The sequence below is a fragment of the Erpetoichthys calabaricus genome, chromosome 14, assembly GCF_900747795.2.
Source record: "Erpetoichthys calabaricus chromosome 14, fErpCal1.3, whole genome shotgun sequence".
NCBI classification, from domain to species: Eukaryota; Metazoa; Chordata; class Cladistia; order Polypteriformes; family Polypteridae; genus Erpetoichthys; species Erpetoichthys calabaricus.
The window spans coordinates 21,042,406-21,055,568 of record NC_041407.2 but is presented as its reverse complement, the minus strand read 5'-3'; the positions used below and the strand labels follow the sequence as shown (position 1 = coordinate 21,055,568).

At 37.2% G+C, this 13,163-nt stretch overlaps 1 protein-coding gene across 1 annotated transcript in view; it reads right to left on the bottom strand.

Moving 5' to 3' along the window:
- The window catches only part of gga3a (golgi associated, gamma adaptin ear containing, ARF binding protein 3a), a 41,277-nt gene that overhangs the window by 14,096 nt on the left and 14,018 nt on the right, over positions 1-13,163 (bottom strand). The window contains exons 10-12 of the mRNA XM_051936291.1: positions 12,987-13,103; positions 5,363-5,614; positions 1,934-2,025 (exon numbers count right to left, since the gene is read on the bottom strand). Coding sequence (XP_051792251.1) covers positions 1,934-2,025; positions 5,363-5,614; positions 12,987-13,103 — 461 coding nt within the window. The remainder of the gene's footprint in view (positions 1-1,933; positions 2,026-5,362; positions 5,615-12,986; positions 13,104-13,163) is intronic.

Here is a 13,163-nt window from a genome sequence, read left to right as displayed (position 1 = left end):
TCAACATTTTAATTCTTAAGGAACCTTTTTATTCTTATCATTTTTTTAATCCATTGTTAAAAACTGTGTGCCATCAATCCTTACTGCTTCCTTTAATGTTAAAGGTGCTCCAGGAAGAGTAGAAACCTGACGATGTCAGATCGACCCACTGCACTCTCCCTATTTTACAGACTCCTGATGTTTGTAGATTCCACGTAATTTTAACATACAAAGTAAAAAGTATGTGAACCCCTAGGAATTATCTATATTTATGTCTAATTCCCATATCAAACATGGTCGTATCTTCATGTCAGTCACAATAATGAACAAACACAGTCTCCTATAACACAGATTTTCAGGGAATTTTTGACCATATTGAATAAATCATTCAAACGGTGAAACTGAAGATTGGAAAAAGTAAGTGAACCCTAAGCTAATGAGTTTTAAAAAGCTCACTACGGTCTGAATTTAGCACACCTGGAGTCCATTTAATGAAACGAGTTCAGAGGTGTGGTGGCCTAGAATGACTTTGATTGATAAAAAACACTATAAAGTTTGAGTGTGAGCTTTTGACAAGAAGCATATCCAGATGGGAATCATGCCACAGACGAAGGAGCTGTCTGAAGAGCTACGATGGACAATTGTTCGTCTACATAAGGCTGGAAAGGGTTACAAAGTCATCTCAAAGATTTGAGATATTCTACTGTTAGGCAAGTTGTCTATAAATGGAGACAGTTTGGTATTGTGGCTACTCTGCCTAGATGGAGGCGCCCTGCCAAAATGACCCCAAGAGCACAACGCAAAGTCAGCAATGAGGTAAAGAAGAACCCTAGAGTGACAGTAAAGGACTTGAAGACAAGTCATTCTAACTGGCAAACATCTCTGTTCATGAGTCAACTATACGCAAAACATTGAACAAGAAAGGAGTCCATGGCAGGACACCAAGAAGGAAGCCACTGCTATCAAAAAAGAACACTGCTGAATACCTGAAGTTTGCGAAAGATAACTTGGACACTCCACAACGGTACTGGGAAAATGTTTTGTGGAGTGATGAAACCAAAATTGAACTATTTGGGAGGAACAAGCAGAACTTCATTTGACGTAAAAAGGGCACTGCATATCAACATCAAAACATCATCCCTACAGTAGACTGTGGTGGAGGGAACATCATGATTTGGGCCTGCTTTGCTGCATCTGGGCCTAAACAGCTTGCCATCATTGAGGGGGAAAATGAATTCAAAAGTTTATCAACAAATTCTCCAGGACAATGGCTTCAGAAGAACAAACTCCACCTTTTGGAGCGGCCCAGTCAGAGCCCAGATCTTAATCCTATTGAGATGCTGTGGAATGGCTTGAAGAGAGCCATACACAGAAGACAACCACAGAATATGGAAGAGTTAAGGCAGTTCTGCAGGGAAGAATGGGCTCAAATTCCCCCTGCATGATGTGCAGGTCTGATCTGCAGTTACAGGAAGTGCCTGGTTGAGGTTCATTGCTGCCAAAGGAGGGTCAACCAGTTATTAAATCCCAGGGTTCACTTACTTTTTCTACTACCACTGTGAACGTTGAATGCGTTTGTAAAATAAAGACATGAAAGAGTAGAATTGTGTGTGTGTCATTGGCTTAAGCTCATTGTGTATATCAGTACCTGTGACTTAGATGAAGATCAGATCACTTTTTATGACCAATTCATGCAGTAAACCAGATAATTCCAAAGGGTTCACATACTTTTTTACTTTGATTGTAACTGAAAAAACAGCTTACTGTGGAAGGTGGCTTGGAGCTACTATATGATGATCTGGGTGTGCTGTATTAAACATTCTTCAAAATATGAATTATTTATATATCTGTTACCTACAATTATTATAAGTTTTGGTAAACTTAAACCAGTGCCACTGTCAGAAGAAACACTGGGTATTCCATTTCATAGCAAGTGAATTTAAGAAATCATTACCTTATCAAAAGATACCTGTAGCACTGCCCACTGGCTGTTATGGGCATTTTCTTCACTTCCATTATTTACTATGGGTAATGGATCATTTAAACCTAAAGAAATATAAACCAAATTAAAAATTAAATAAACCAGAAAGAGTATACATGCACTTTTAAATGAGAAACAAAAGTAAACTCACGTTACGTTGTATAAGACCACCTAGACAACTTAAATGGAGTACTCGGTATGTTGTAGGGGCTTTCTTAAAGGGTAAGTTCAGTTCTTTTGAAGTTGAAGTTATTTCTTCACAATCATTGTATACATTCATTTGCCACAGGAAACTGTGTTCTTAAGTGAATCATTTTTCATTAAATCACCATGCCTGTTTTTGTGTATTTTATTTCTTTATATACATGAATACTTCATAAATGATGGTCACTTCAAACAGATTCCTACCTCAGGAAAAATACTGCCGTGAATCGAAGATAAAATGTATCAATTCCAATTTAATTTTGTTGTCATAAACATATATCAGAAATGTGGAAGGTGTATTTCCTGAAATCAGAATCTTTTTCCTTTCAAAGTAGAAATATTCAGTAAGTTTTAAGGCTTTAATTTTCATATTCAAAAAAATACCCCATAGACATCATTTTAAACTGCAAGGACAGACAATGTCAAGTCAAGTCGAGGTTTATTGTTATCACAACTATATACATTAAAGCACACAGTAAGATGAAATAACGTCCTCCAGGACCAAAGGTGCAGCGCACAACATGGCAGGACAACAGCACAATCAGACAGAACGTCAGACAGATCACAAGAGGATCAAAGGGAAGGAGGAATAAATAAAATAATATCTATACATATAACTACACATCTTATATATAAACGTCTACACGTGGAAGTGTGTGTGTGTGTCTGTCTGTCTGTCTGGCTGGCTGGCCCGGAAGTGAGAGGCTACAGCATGAAGCTCAAAGAAAGCAACTATGTCGCCAAAGTGAAACCACTGAGGAAAGACAGAAACTTGCGCTTAGCCGCTGATAGACAATGGAGGCGAGCACATCGGCAAAACGAAACCACCAAGAAAAGAGAACCTTAGGCACAACCGATGCGACTGAATGATTTAAGTGCAAGAATCCAAGGTTTCTAGGATTCCTACAGCTAAATATGAAAATATATCTAGCAAGAAGGACTTTGTGGAAGGAGGCACATCAGGGAGGCTGTAACAAATGCAGACTATAGACTAAGGACTACAGTAATCCCTCCTCCATCGCGGGGGTTGCGTTCCAGAGCCACCCGCGAAATAAGAAAATCCGCGAAGTAGAAACCATATGTTTATATGGTTATTTTTATATTGTCATGCTTGGGTCACAGATTTGCGCAGAAACACAGGAGGTTGTAGAGAGACAGGAACGTTATTCAAACACTGCAAACAAACATTTGTCTCTTTTTCAAAAGTTTAAACTGTGCTCCACGACAAGACAGAGATCACAGTTCCGTCTCACAATTAAAAGAATGCAAACATATCTTCCTCTTCAAGTCAGGAGCAGATGTCAGAGAGAAAGAGAAAAAAAGCAAACAAATCAATAGGGCTGTTTGCTTTTAAGTATGCGAAGCACCGCGGCACAAAGCTGTTGAAGGCGGCAGCTCACACCCCCTCCGTCAGGAGCAGACAAAGAGAGAGAGAGACAGAGTTTGTTTTTCAAGCACAAATCAATACGTGCCCTTCGAGCTTTTAAGTATGCGAAGCACCGTGCAGCATGTCGTTTCAGGAAGCAGCTGCACAAAAGATAGAAACGTGAAGATAATCTTTCAGCATTTTTAGACGAGTGTCCGTATCGTCTAGGTGTGCGAACAGCCCCCCTGCTCAATCCCCCTACGTCAGGATCAGAGAAAGTCCGCGCAAGAGAAAGAGAAAAGTAAGCTGGGTAGGTTCTCAGCCATCTGCCAATAGCGTCCCTTGTATGAAATCAACTGGGCAAACCAACTGAGGAAGCATGTACCAGAAATTAAAAGACCCATTGTCCGCAGAAACCCGCGAAGCAGCGTAAAATTCGCAATATATATTTAAATATGCTTACATATAAAATTCGCGATGGAGTGAAGCCGCGAAAGGCGAAGCGTGATATAGCGAGGGATTACTGTATAAGAAACAGTGCAAAACCGCAGGTAAGTAGTGTAAACGTGTGAAGTTCTTTAGTGTAATTACACTGTGCAAATATGAACAACTGTGCAAGTATGCATTGTGTTGGGAGGGTAAGGATTTACATATGGACAACAACGTTGGCATTTAAACATAACATTGTAGGCATAAACAATTTCACAAAAAAATGTATTGTTAAAATTTAACAAAAAATGCTTACATTTAAAAAACACAATTTTTCATTGTAAATGAATGTATACTATGGTTGTGAAAGAATACCGTATATACTCGCATTTAAGTTCTCCCACAGATAAGTCAGGACTTGATTTTAAGGTCTAATTTCTGGTATTTTATAATGTCGGTCATATAAGTTGGACAACACATGCTATTGGTCCAAGTGATTATGATATGCTAACGGACACCTGAAAAAGTAACCACAGAGCACACGGCCTTTTTTTCTATGCATTGTACCTACGTGACCACACGGTAATACCTGAACTATTCCGAAGCGACATTTGCACTGTTCTGTGTTTTTTGTATCTCACGCCCTTACACACCTTTATCATAAGAGCATCCCTTATCTGCGATGGAGCGTCCGATAAGAAAAAAAGATGAATCTGGTTTTAAATTAAATGTCGTTGAAGTGGCAAAAGAAATTGGAAACTGCGCTGCTGCAACAAAATTCGATGTGCGAGATTGGAGGAGGCAAGAAAATGTAAAAAAAAAACATTAAGTGTCGCATTTTTGAACAGGCGTATAAGTTGGGGTCTGATTTTATGATCGATTTTTCAGGTTTCAAGACCCGACTTATACGTGAGTATATACATACAAATGAACAAGAATAGTACTCTCCCCTCAAGAAAAACATGACCAAGAGTCTGTAATAAAATAATTATTACTTGTCTCCTTTCAGTACACAAGGATGCCTCATAAATGCGGGAGGCGTGTTTTCTTAAATTGAAACCTTTGCGTTTTCAAAGTAGATGTATTTGGTACATTTTAAGGCTTTTCATTGACCTGTGAACTTGTGTATCCTCCAGCCCCATGATAAGCTGCAGTAACAGACAAGGTATTTTAAAAAATGAATAATAAAAAAAAAAAGTTCACTTTATAAAACAGCTTTATTTGAAAAATTAATATATACCACGATGTTGAAGAAATAATTTCGACTGAAAAAATACCAAACTTATCTTTTAATACTATACTGGAATATTGTTTTTTGCATGGAATAATGGTGATATTTAAAATAACGATTGACCATCACAACTGTAAATAATAGCAAAGTTTCAGAAAATAAGAGCACATACCTAGAGACAACAGTTCTTCATCTAGTAAAGACAAGGCTGTAGAGGGCTGTCTTGAGAAATGTTCTGTTTGGCTTGAGGAGCGACTCTGGGATGTAGCCGAGGAACATGGTAAGGGTGGGGGTGGCAAGACTGGTATAGCTGGTAAAACCAGTGGATTATCTGGTACTGGTGCAGGTTCAGCCACAGCTGGGCTAACAATTTCAAGGCCAACCAGGTCAATGAGTGCTTCTGAATGGTCATTGTTCTTGCAGCCTGGAGAAAGGAATCAAAGCAGCAAAACTCTGAAAGACGGACACATACACCAAATACATTCATAAATAAACTGAAAAAGACATATCCCTTCACAACTGAAAATGTATCATCTGGCAATTATTGCATACAAGATGACAGAAAAAAAATTCAACAAAAGCAATAATCTTTTTTTGTCAGCTTTGTATTGTGTGCATTTTTAACCTGAAAATGTTTTCTTGTTGTCAGTTCTTGTCTGCCTGGGAAGGGATAGAGAAAAAAATTTTGGACAGCTTGAATTCAGAGTAATAAAAAAATAATAAAAGTACATTTTTCAAAAAATAAACTTTTAACTAATTTTCTATTTTACCTTCAATAGCTTGTCTGTGTTAAGGTGAGGAGAGGAGGGCAACAGTCCTGGAACCTTACTACTACTCCACAACATGAAGTAAAAAAAAAAATTTATTTAGGGCCTAACTGAAAGTAAAACTAGGCTGTGAAGGAGGTAAATCTGGTCAATATTTGTTTACTTACATAGTAAATTCTTGGCCAGTGAGTGACTATGCTGTCTGGCATAAATAGTTCATATTGTATGTGCTTGAAGCAATGTCTGTAGTCAGGGGACCCTATTGGCAACATAATGGACAAAGAACTTTAGAACCATATAGAACATGCATAAAAGCAGAGGTCAGCAACTGGGGCTTGAGGAGCCTGTGGTGTTGTAGTCCTTAAACTCTCACTTTGCATTATGTCTCTGTTTGTGTGTACTTACGTATTATATTATACACAGTAACACACATACACATATATATTTTATATTATATACATATACATATTACATATATATATATATATATATATATATATATATATATATATATATATATATATACACATATATATATATATATATATATTATATACACAGTCATATAAAAAGTTTGGGAACCCCTCTAAATTCTTTGGATTTTTGTTTATCATTGGCTGAGCTTTCAAAGTAGCAACTTCCTTTTAATATATGACATGCCTTATGGAAATAGTAGTATTTCAGCAGTGACATTAAGTTTATTGGATTAACAGAAAATATGCCATATGCATCATAACTAAATTAGACGGTGCATACATATGGGTACCCCAACAGAGATATGACATCAATACTTATTTGAGCCTCCTTTTTCAAATACAACAGCCTCTAGACGCTGCCTATAGCCTTTGATGAGTGTCTGGATTCTGGATGAAGGTCTTTTTGACCATTCTTCCATACAAAATCTCTCCAGTTCAGTTCAATTTGATGGCTGTTGAGCATGGACAGCCTGCTTCAAATCATCCCACAGATTTTCGATGATATTCAAGTCAGGGGTCTGTGATGGCCATTCCAGAACATTGTACTTCTCCCTCTGCATGAATGCCTTTGTTGATTTCGAACTGTGTTTTGGGTCCATTGTCTTGTTGGAATATCCAACCCCTGCGTAACTTCAACTTTGTGACTGATGCTTGAACATTATCCTGAAGAATTTGTTGATATTGGGTTGAATTCATCCAACCCTCAACTTTAACAAGGGCTCCAGTCCCTGAACTAGCCACACAGCATGATGGAACCTCCACCAAATTTGACAATAGGTAGCAGGTGTTCTTCTTGGAATGCAGTGTTTTGTTATGACCAAATAACTCAATTTTTGTCTCATCAGGCCAAAGCACTTTGTTTCAAAATGAATCTGGCTTGTCTAAATGAGCATTTGCATACAACAAGTGACTCTGTTTGTGGTGTGAGTGCAGAAAGGGCTTCTTTCTCATCACCCTGCCATACAGATGTTCTCTGTGCAAATTGCGCTGAATTGTAGAACGATGTACAGATACACCATCTGCAGCAAGATGTTCTTGCAGGTCTTTGGAGGTGATCTGTGGTTGTCTGTAACCATTCTCATAATCCTGCTCATATGCCGCTCCTGTATTTTTCTTGGCCTGCCAGACCTGCTGGGTTTAACAGCAACTGTGCCTGTGGCTTTTCATTTCTTGATTCCATTCCTTACAGTTAAAACTGACAGTTTAAACCTCTGAGATAGCTTTTTGTAGCCTTCCCCTAAACCATGAGACTGAACAATCTTTGTTTTCAGATCTTTTGAGAGTTGCTTTGAGGATCCCATGCTGTCACTCTTCAGAGGAGAGTCAAAGGGAAGGAAGCACAACATGCAATTGACCACCTTAAATACCTTTTCTCGTGATTGGATACACCCGTCTATAAAGTTCAAGGCTTAACGAGCTAATCCAACCATTTTGGTGTTGCAAGTAATTAGCATTGAGCAGTGACAGGCATTCAAATCAGCAAATTTACAGCCAGTTTTTCACATTTGATTTAATTTCATACAATAAATACTGCTTCACTAAAATTCTTTGTTCGGAAAACACCCACTGTTATCTTTTTTGTTGAAAGTAGAGTAAATTATTATGTAGGCTGAGAGGGGTTCCCAAACTTTTTCATATGACTATGTATAAACACATACATTTCCCCTGCACCCCCACACCCAGGGACAAATAAAGTTTTACCTGTCTCTCTATCGATATAAAATGCAAAACTGGCTGACTCACTCACTCATCAACAAAAGCAATACTTCCTGTTTAGCTAAAAAGCTGAAATTTGGCAGGATGGTACATCTAGAGCAGTTGGTATCCAGCAAGATTTCGATATATCAATATTTAAGAAATGATTGAAATTTGGTGGCACTGTGGAAAAAAGAAAATTATCCAAAACTCATTTTTTTATTTGTTGATATCTAAGAAGCGAGATATTCTAATGTATCACGTCTCCTTTTCGTCACACATGCTGATAGTGATCACACAGGGTAAACGGGACGTGCAACATTATGCAAATGAAGGCTGTCTGCAGAACCAAAGTAAAAGGAGCGAAGTTCAATGACACTCAAAGAAGGCACGTTAATCAACCGCGCTATAAGTGCTTACCAGGTGCTGTGGCTGTGAGCGTAATCAATTTTGTGCAACTGATCCAGTAAGAAAAGCATTTAATATGTATTAGCAGTGCCCTAACTTTATCTAATCTGCAACATTATGGAAAATGCTGATGTGGGGACAACAATTCCTATCAGCCAGTCCACTGTTCCAGATGATTTAATTAGCATTTACAAAATTTAAATAACAGCATCAACAAATGTTGCTGCATATCATCAAAGGTAATACCCTAGGTTCTTGTCTATAAGCCGGACTCATGTATAAGCCGGAGACCAAAAATCATACAAATTTTTAAAATAAAATCATATCATAGATAAGCCGGACTCATGGATAAGCCGAACGTACTATAATCTATAACTAATAGAAGGGAGGGAGGTCAGTGGTCTCACTCGCACCCATTTAATTTCTTTAAGGGGGGAGAGAGTGTGAGATATTGGCGTCTCTCTCACTCCCCACATGGCGCGGTTGGAGCGGCCGCAGCGCATTCTTTCTGCTCTGGGCGTCGCCGAGTCAACACGCGCGCGTAGTGGTCATTTAAATTGTGATTTTATATGTAAGCATATTTAAATATATATCGCGAATTTTTTGCTGGTTCGCGGATTTCTGCGGACAATGGGTCTTTTAATTTCTGGTACATGCTTCCTCAGTTGGTTTGCCCAGTTGATTTTATACAAGAGACGCTATTGGCAGATGGCTGAGAAGCTAGATTGCTTACTTTTCTCTCACTCTTGTGCTGCCTATCTGTGATCCTGACATATGGGGATTGAGCAGGGGGCTGTTCGCACACCTAGACGATACGGACGCTCGTCTAAAAATGCTGAAAGATTATCTTCACGTTGCTATCTTTTGTAAAGCTGATTCCTGAAAAGACATGCTGCACAGTGCTTCGCATACTTAAAAGCTCGAAGGGCACGTATTGATTTTTGACTGAAAAACAAACTCACTCTCTCTCTTCCTGCTCCTGACGGAGGGGGTGTGAGCTGCCGCCTTCAACAGCTTTGTGCCGCGGTGCTTCGCATACCTAAAAGCCAAACAGCACCATTGGTTTGTTTGCTAGAGATTGTTTTCTCTATCTATGTGACACACACACCTTTGAAGAGGAAGATATGTTTGCACTCTTTTAATTGTGAGACAAAACTGTCATCTCTGTCTTGTCATGGAGCACAGTTTAATCTTTTGAAAAAGAGACAAATGTTTGTTTGCAGTGTTTGAATAACGTTCCTGTCTCTCTACAACCTCCTGTCTCTCTACGCAAATCTGTGACCCAAGCATGACAATATAAAAATAACCATATAAACATATGGTTTCTACTTCGCGGATTTTCTTATTTCGCGGGTGGCTCTGGAACGCAACCCCCGCGATGGATATATAAGCCGGACTTATGTATAAGCCGATATTCTATTTTTTCATTTTCACAACTTTTTTCCTTAGATAAGCCGCGGCTTATAGACAAGAACTTAGGGTAATAATAATAATAATAATAATAATAATAATAGATAATTAAATAAGCATTTATCTTAGAATACATATACATATTTTGTCTCAGCTTGGATTTTGTTTAGCAATGTTGAATTTACAAAAGACACTTTTCTCCCATTTATTTTAATTCAGAGCCTTTTCTGAGAAATGTGTTGCCAAAACCAATGTACACAGTGTCATCAAACCCTTCCTTTCTTTCTTTTTACAAAAAAAAAAAAAAATAATAAAAAGAAAAAACTTAAAATCTCCCAATCCCAAATAAATGTGTTCAAAGGGAAACTCAGCTGTTTTGCTTACCATTACCTATTGGGCTGCTATATTTGACATATGTAAGAAGCGAGATTTAAGCAGCCGGACAGAGGTGGCATGTTGTGCTTGGCCATACATGCACTTCCATTTTACTGTGTCCACCATATGTGAAAATAAACCTGACATAAACTGATTACAATATAACTTCTATATCTATGCATTGCTTTGTATTTTTGAAAAATCCAACACCATTTTCCACCTGCATATCGTCATCAACTTTACAATTAATGATCAGCCGTTTTTCAAGTTAAAAGAGAAAACAACACACACACACAAACTGCAAAATTAACCCATGGGGGATAAGTCATGATTGAACAGAATGAATCAAATTTCTTTCTATAGCTGATTGAGAGGTTGTTTCTGAGAATGTGATAAGTGGATAGTGCTTATGAGTGCGTAAAAGTAATTAGTCATTTTTTTTTAGGAAGACATTTATTCAAACCCACTGAGGCAGTACTAATTTTAGGCTTTGATCCTAATGGGAGTCAATATTTTATCAATTTGTGCCTTTGAATATATTGAGTTTAAATCCCTTTTGTAACATTTCCAAATGCCCTGATTTGGTGATGTCCTTTAATTCGGAGTTCTGCTGCAATCTCTTTCACACCAACATTACCATGGACTGTATATAGCATGTTCAACAGTAAACAGCTAAACTGAATTAATATTAGCCCCAGATATTTAAATAAAAAACAACAACAAATATTGTATACAGAAAAGTACTTTGTTAGTTACATGGTACTTCTGATACATTTAAATAACTGACAGCACTATAACCGAGTCCCAGTAACTTAGAAATGTTCCCGGGCAAAGCTAGGAAACACAGCTTGTGTGTGCGTGTGTGTGTATATATATATATTGTGTGTGTGTGTGTGAATTAATGGTCTGGTCTTCACATTACATACAAAATATCTAATTTCATTTTATTTAATTTTCAGCAGAATTTGACTGCATGCAAGGATTAATTAACTGGGGACAGTTTCTTCAGTAACCTGAAGGTTTTTTGTACAAAACCATCTAATTTCAGAAAATACAATATTATACCGTACCTTATCATTCGGTGTTCTGTGAAAGGGAAAAATGTTTTTTATCAGTTTTCAGAGAAATGGTCAACTATATTATCATTACAAAATATGAAATGAGAACCTTTACAATAATAAAGGGAAAATGGGTGCAAAACTCATCATCAATTCTCCTCATTTCAATAAAGTTAGAAAAAATATGAGGTACATGATAAAGAGCTGCGTTTATTACACATTATAAAGCCAAGCTGGCATCGTCATTTTGTTCACTGTTCTGATACACAAAGACTTCCTGCTATGCTATAGGAAGGTAGAAAAGATGGCAAATCTAACCCTCTCTTCCTTAAGTGGGTAGGAATTTCATATTAAAATGCTCATTTCACAGAATCCTTCACTAAAAACAACGTTTCAGATACTGTTAAAAAATGTACACAACTTTGGATTTAAGTGAGTTTTTTTTTTTTTTTTGCTTTGCTAGACACACAGTTGTCCCTTAGAGATGCTAGCTTGAACAAGTTTTAGGAATGACAGCAAATTGAGAATTAAAATGACTTTCCTGCTAGCTGCTACAGTAGATGGAGTAGTGTATCAATTATAACACATACAGTAGATGTAAAAAGTGTAAGAAGGTTGTCAAAGGAAGTTCTCTGCTTCTGGACACTTTCCAATGAGCTCTTGTTTCTTGTATCGGGCAAGAAATCTTTCTTTAAATTTTTGATTAAGGATATATAAACTGTAACTAATGAATTGGGCCATCTGGGACTGAATGAAAACTGCATGACACAACCAGGTTGAAAAATTCATTGTATTGCTTATATTTTTTGCTCTTGGTTATTATGCAAATAAATATATTTTAAAGCAAACTTGAACCCAGTCTCTGTCTGGTTGATTACTAGTGAGCCGAGAGCTTGATTATCACCCCTTGTCTAGCTGCTGCCCCTTAACATCATGAAGGGATGCTTTGTGAAGTCTCCTATTGGTGGTAGTAAAATACTGAAAGTAAAAGACGACCCTGGCCAGCAAGAAGCCTGCCATTTGAGGTCCCTAGCATTCAATATGTGGGGTATAATACAGACAGTTAGAAAGATAACAACTGTACAGCTGGTTTTTGACATTTCTTTGTATCCCTCATTAACAACTGAACCTAAAAGATTACTTGGTACCTTTGGTGTTAGTTGCTTGTCACAGGTGACATGATATCACAATAAAACAAATGTAATACAAAATACAAACCTGTGGGAATTGAATCTGAGTGCATGCTGTACAATAAATAATCTTGTACAGGTTATAATTTTAAAACTTTATGCAATGTCAAATTATTTTCAATATTCATATGGTAAGGACATACTAACAATCGAAAAAGAAAAATTAAAGTTTACTTTTACTGCCCCTACACAAATTTAATATAAGTTAGTTTATTTATATATTTGTTAGTTATCCATATTTTGGGTACTATTTGATAGAACTGGACCAATGTACAATAAATACAAGGAATTTACAAATACTGACATTTTTTGTCTATATGTTGAACTCCTTGCTAATGCAGTCCTCTCTTTCAAAAAAGAATTATTGTGAGACTGAACATTTTATACTTTACTTTTTAAATAAGATATAATGTCTACCTTCATTTTGTTCTGATGCTGGAATATCAAGTTCTCCATTTACTGTCTGCCCCTCGACAATTCTTTTATAAGAATTTATCACTCTAGATAGGTCATCACTTGCTTGCAGAATATCACCTGAAGCCACAATAAAAAGTCACAAAAATGTTCACAGATACATAAAGCCTGTATTTTATG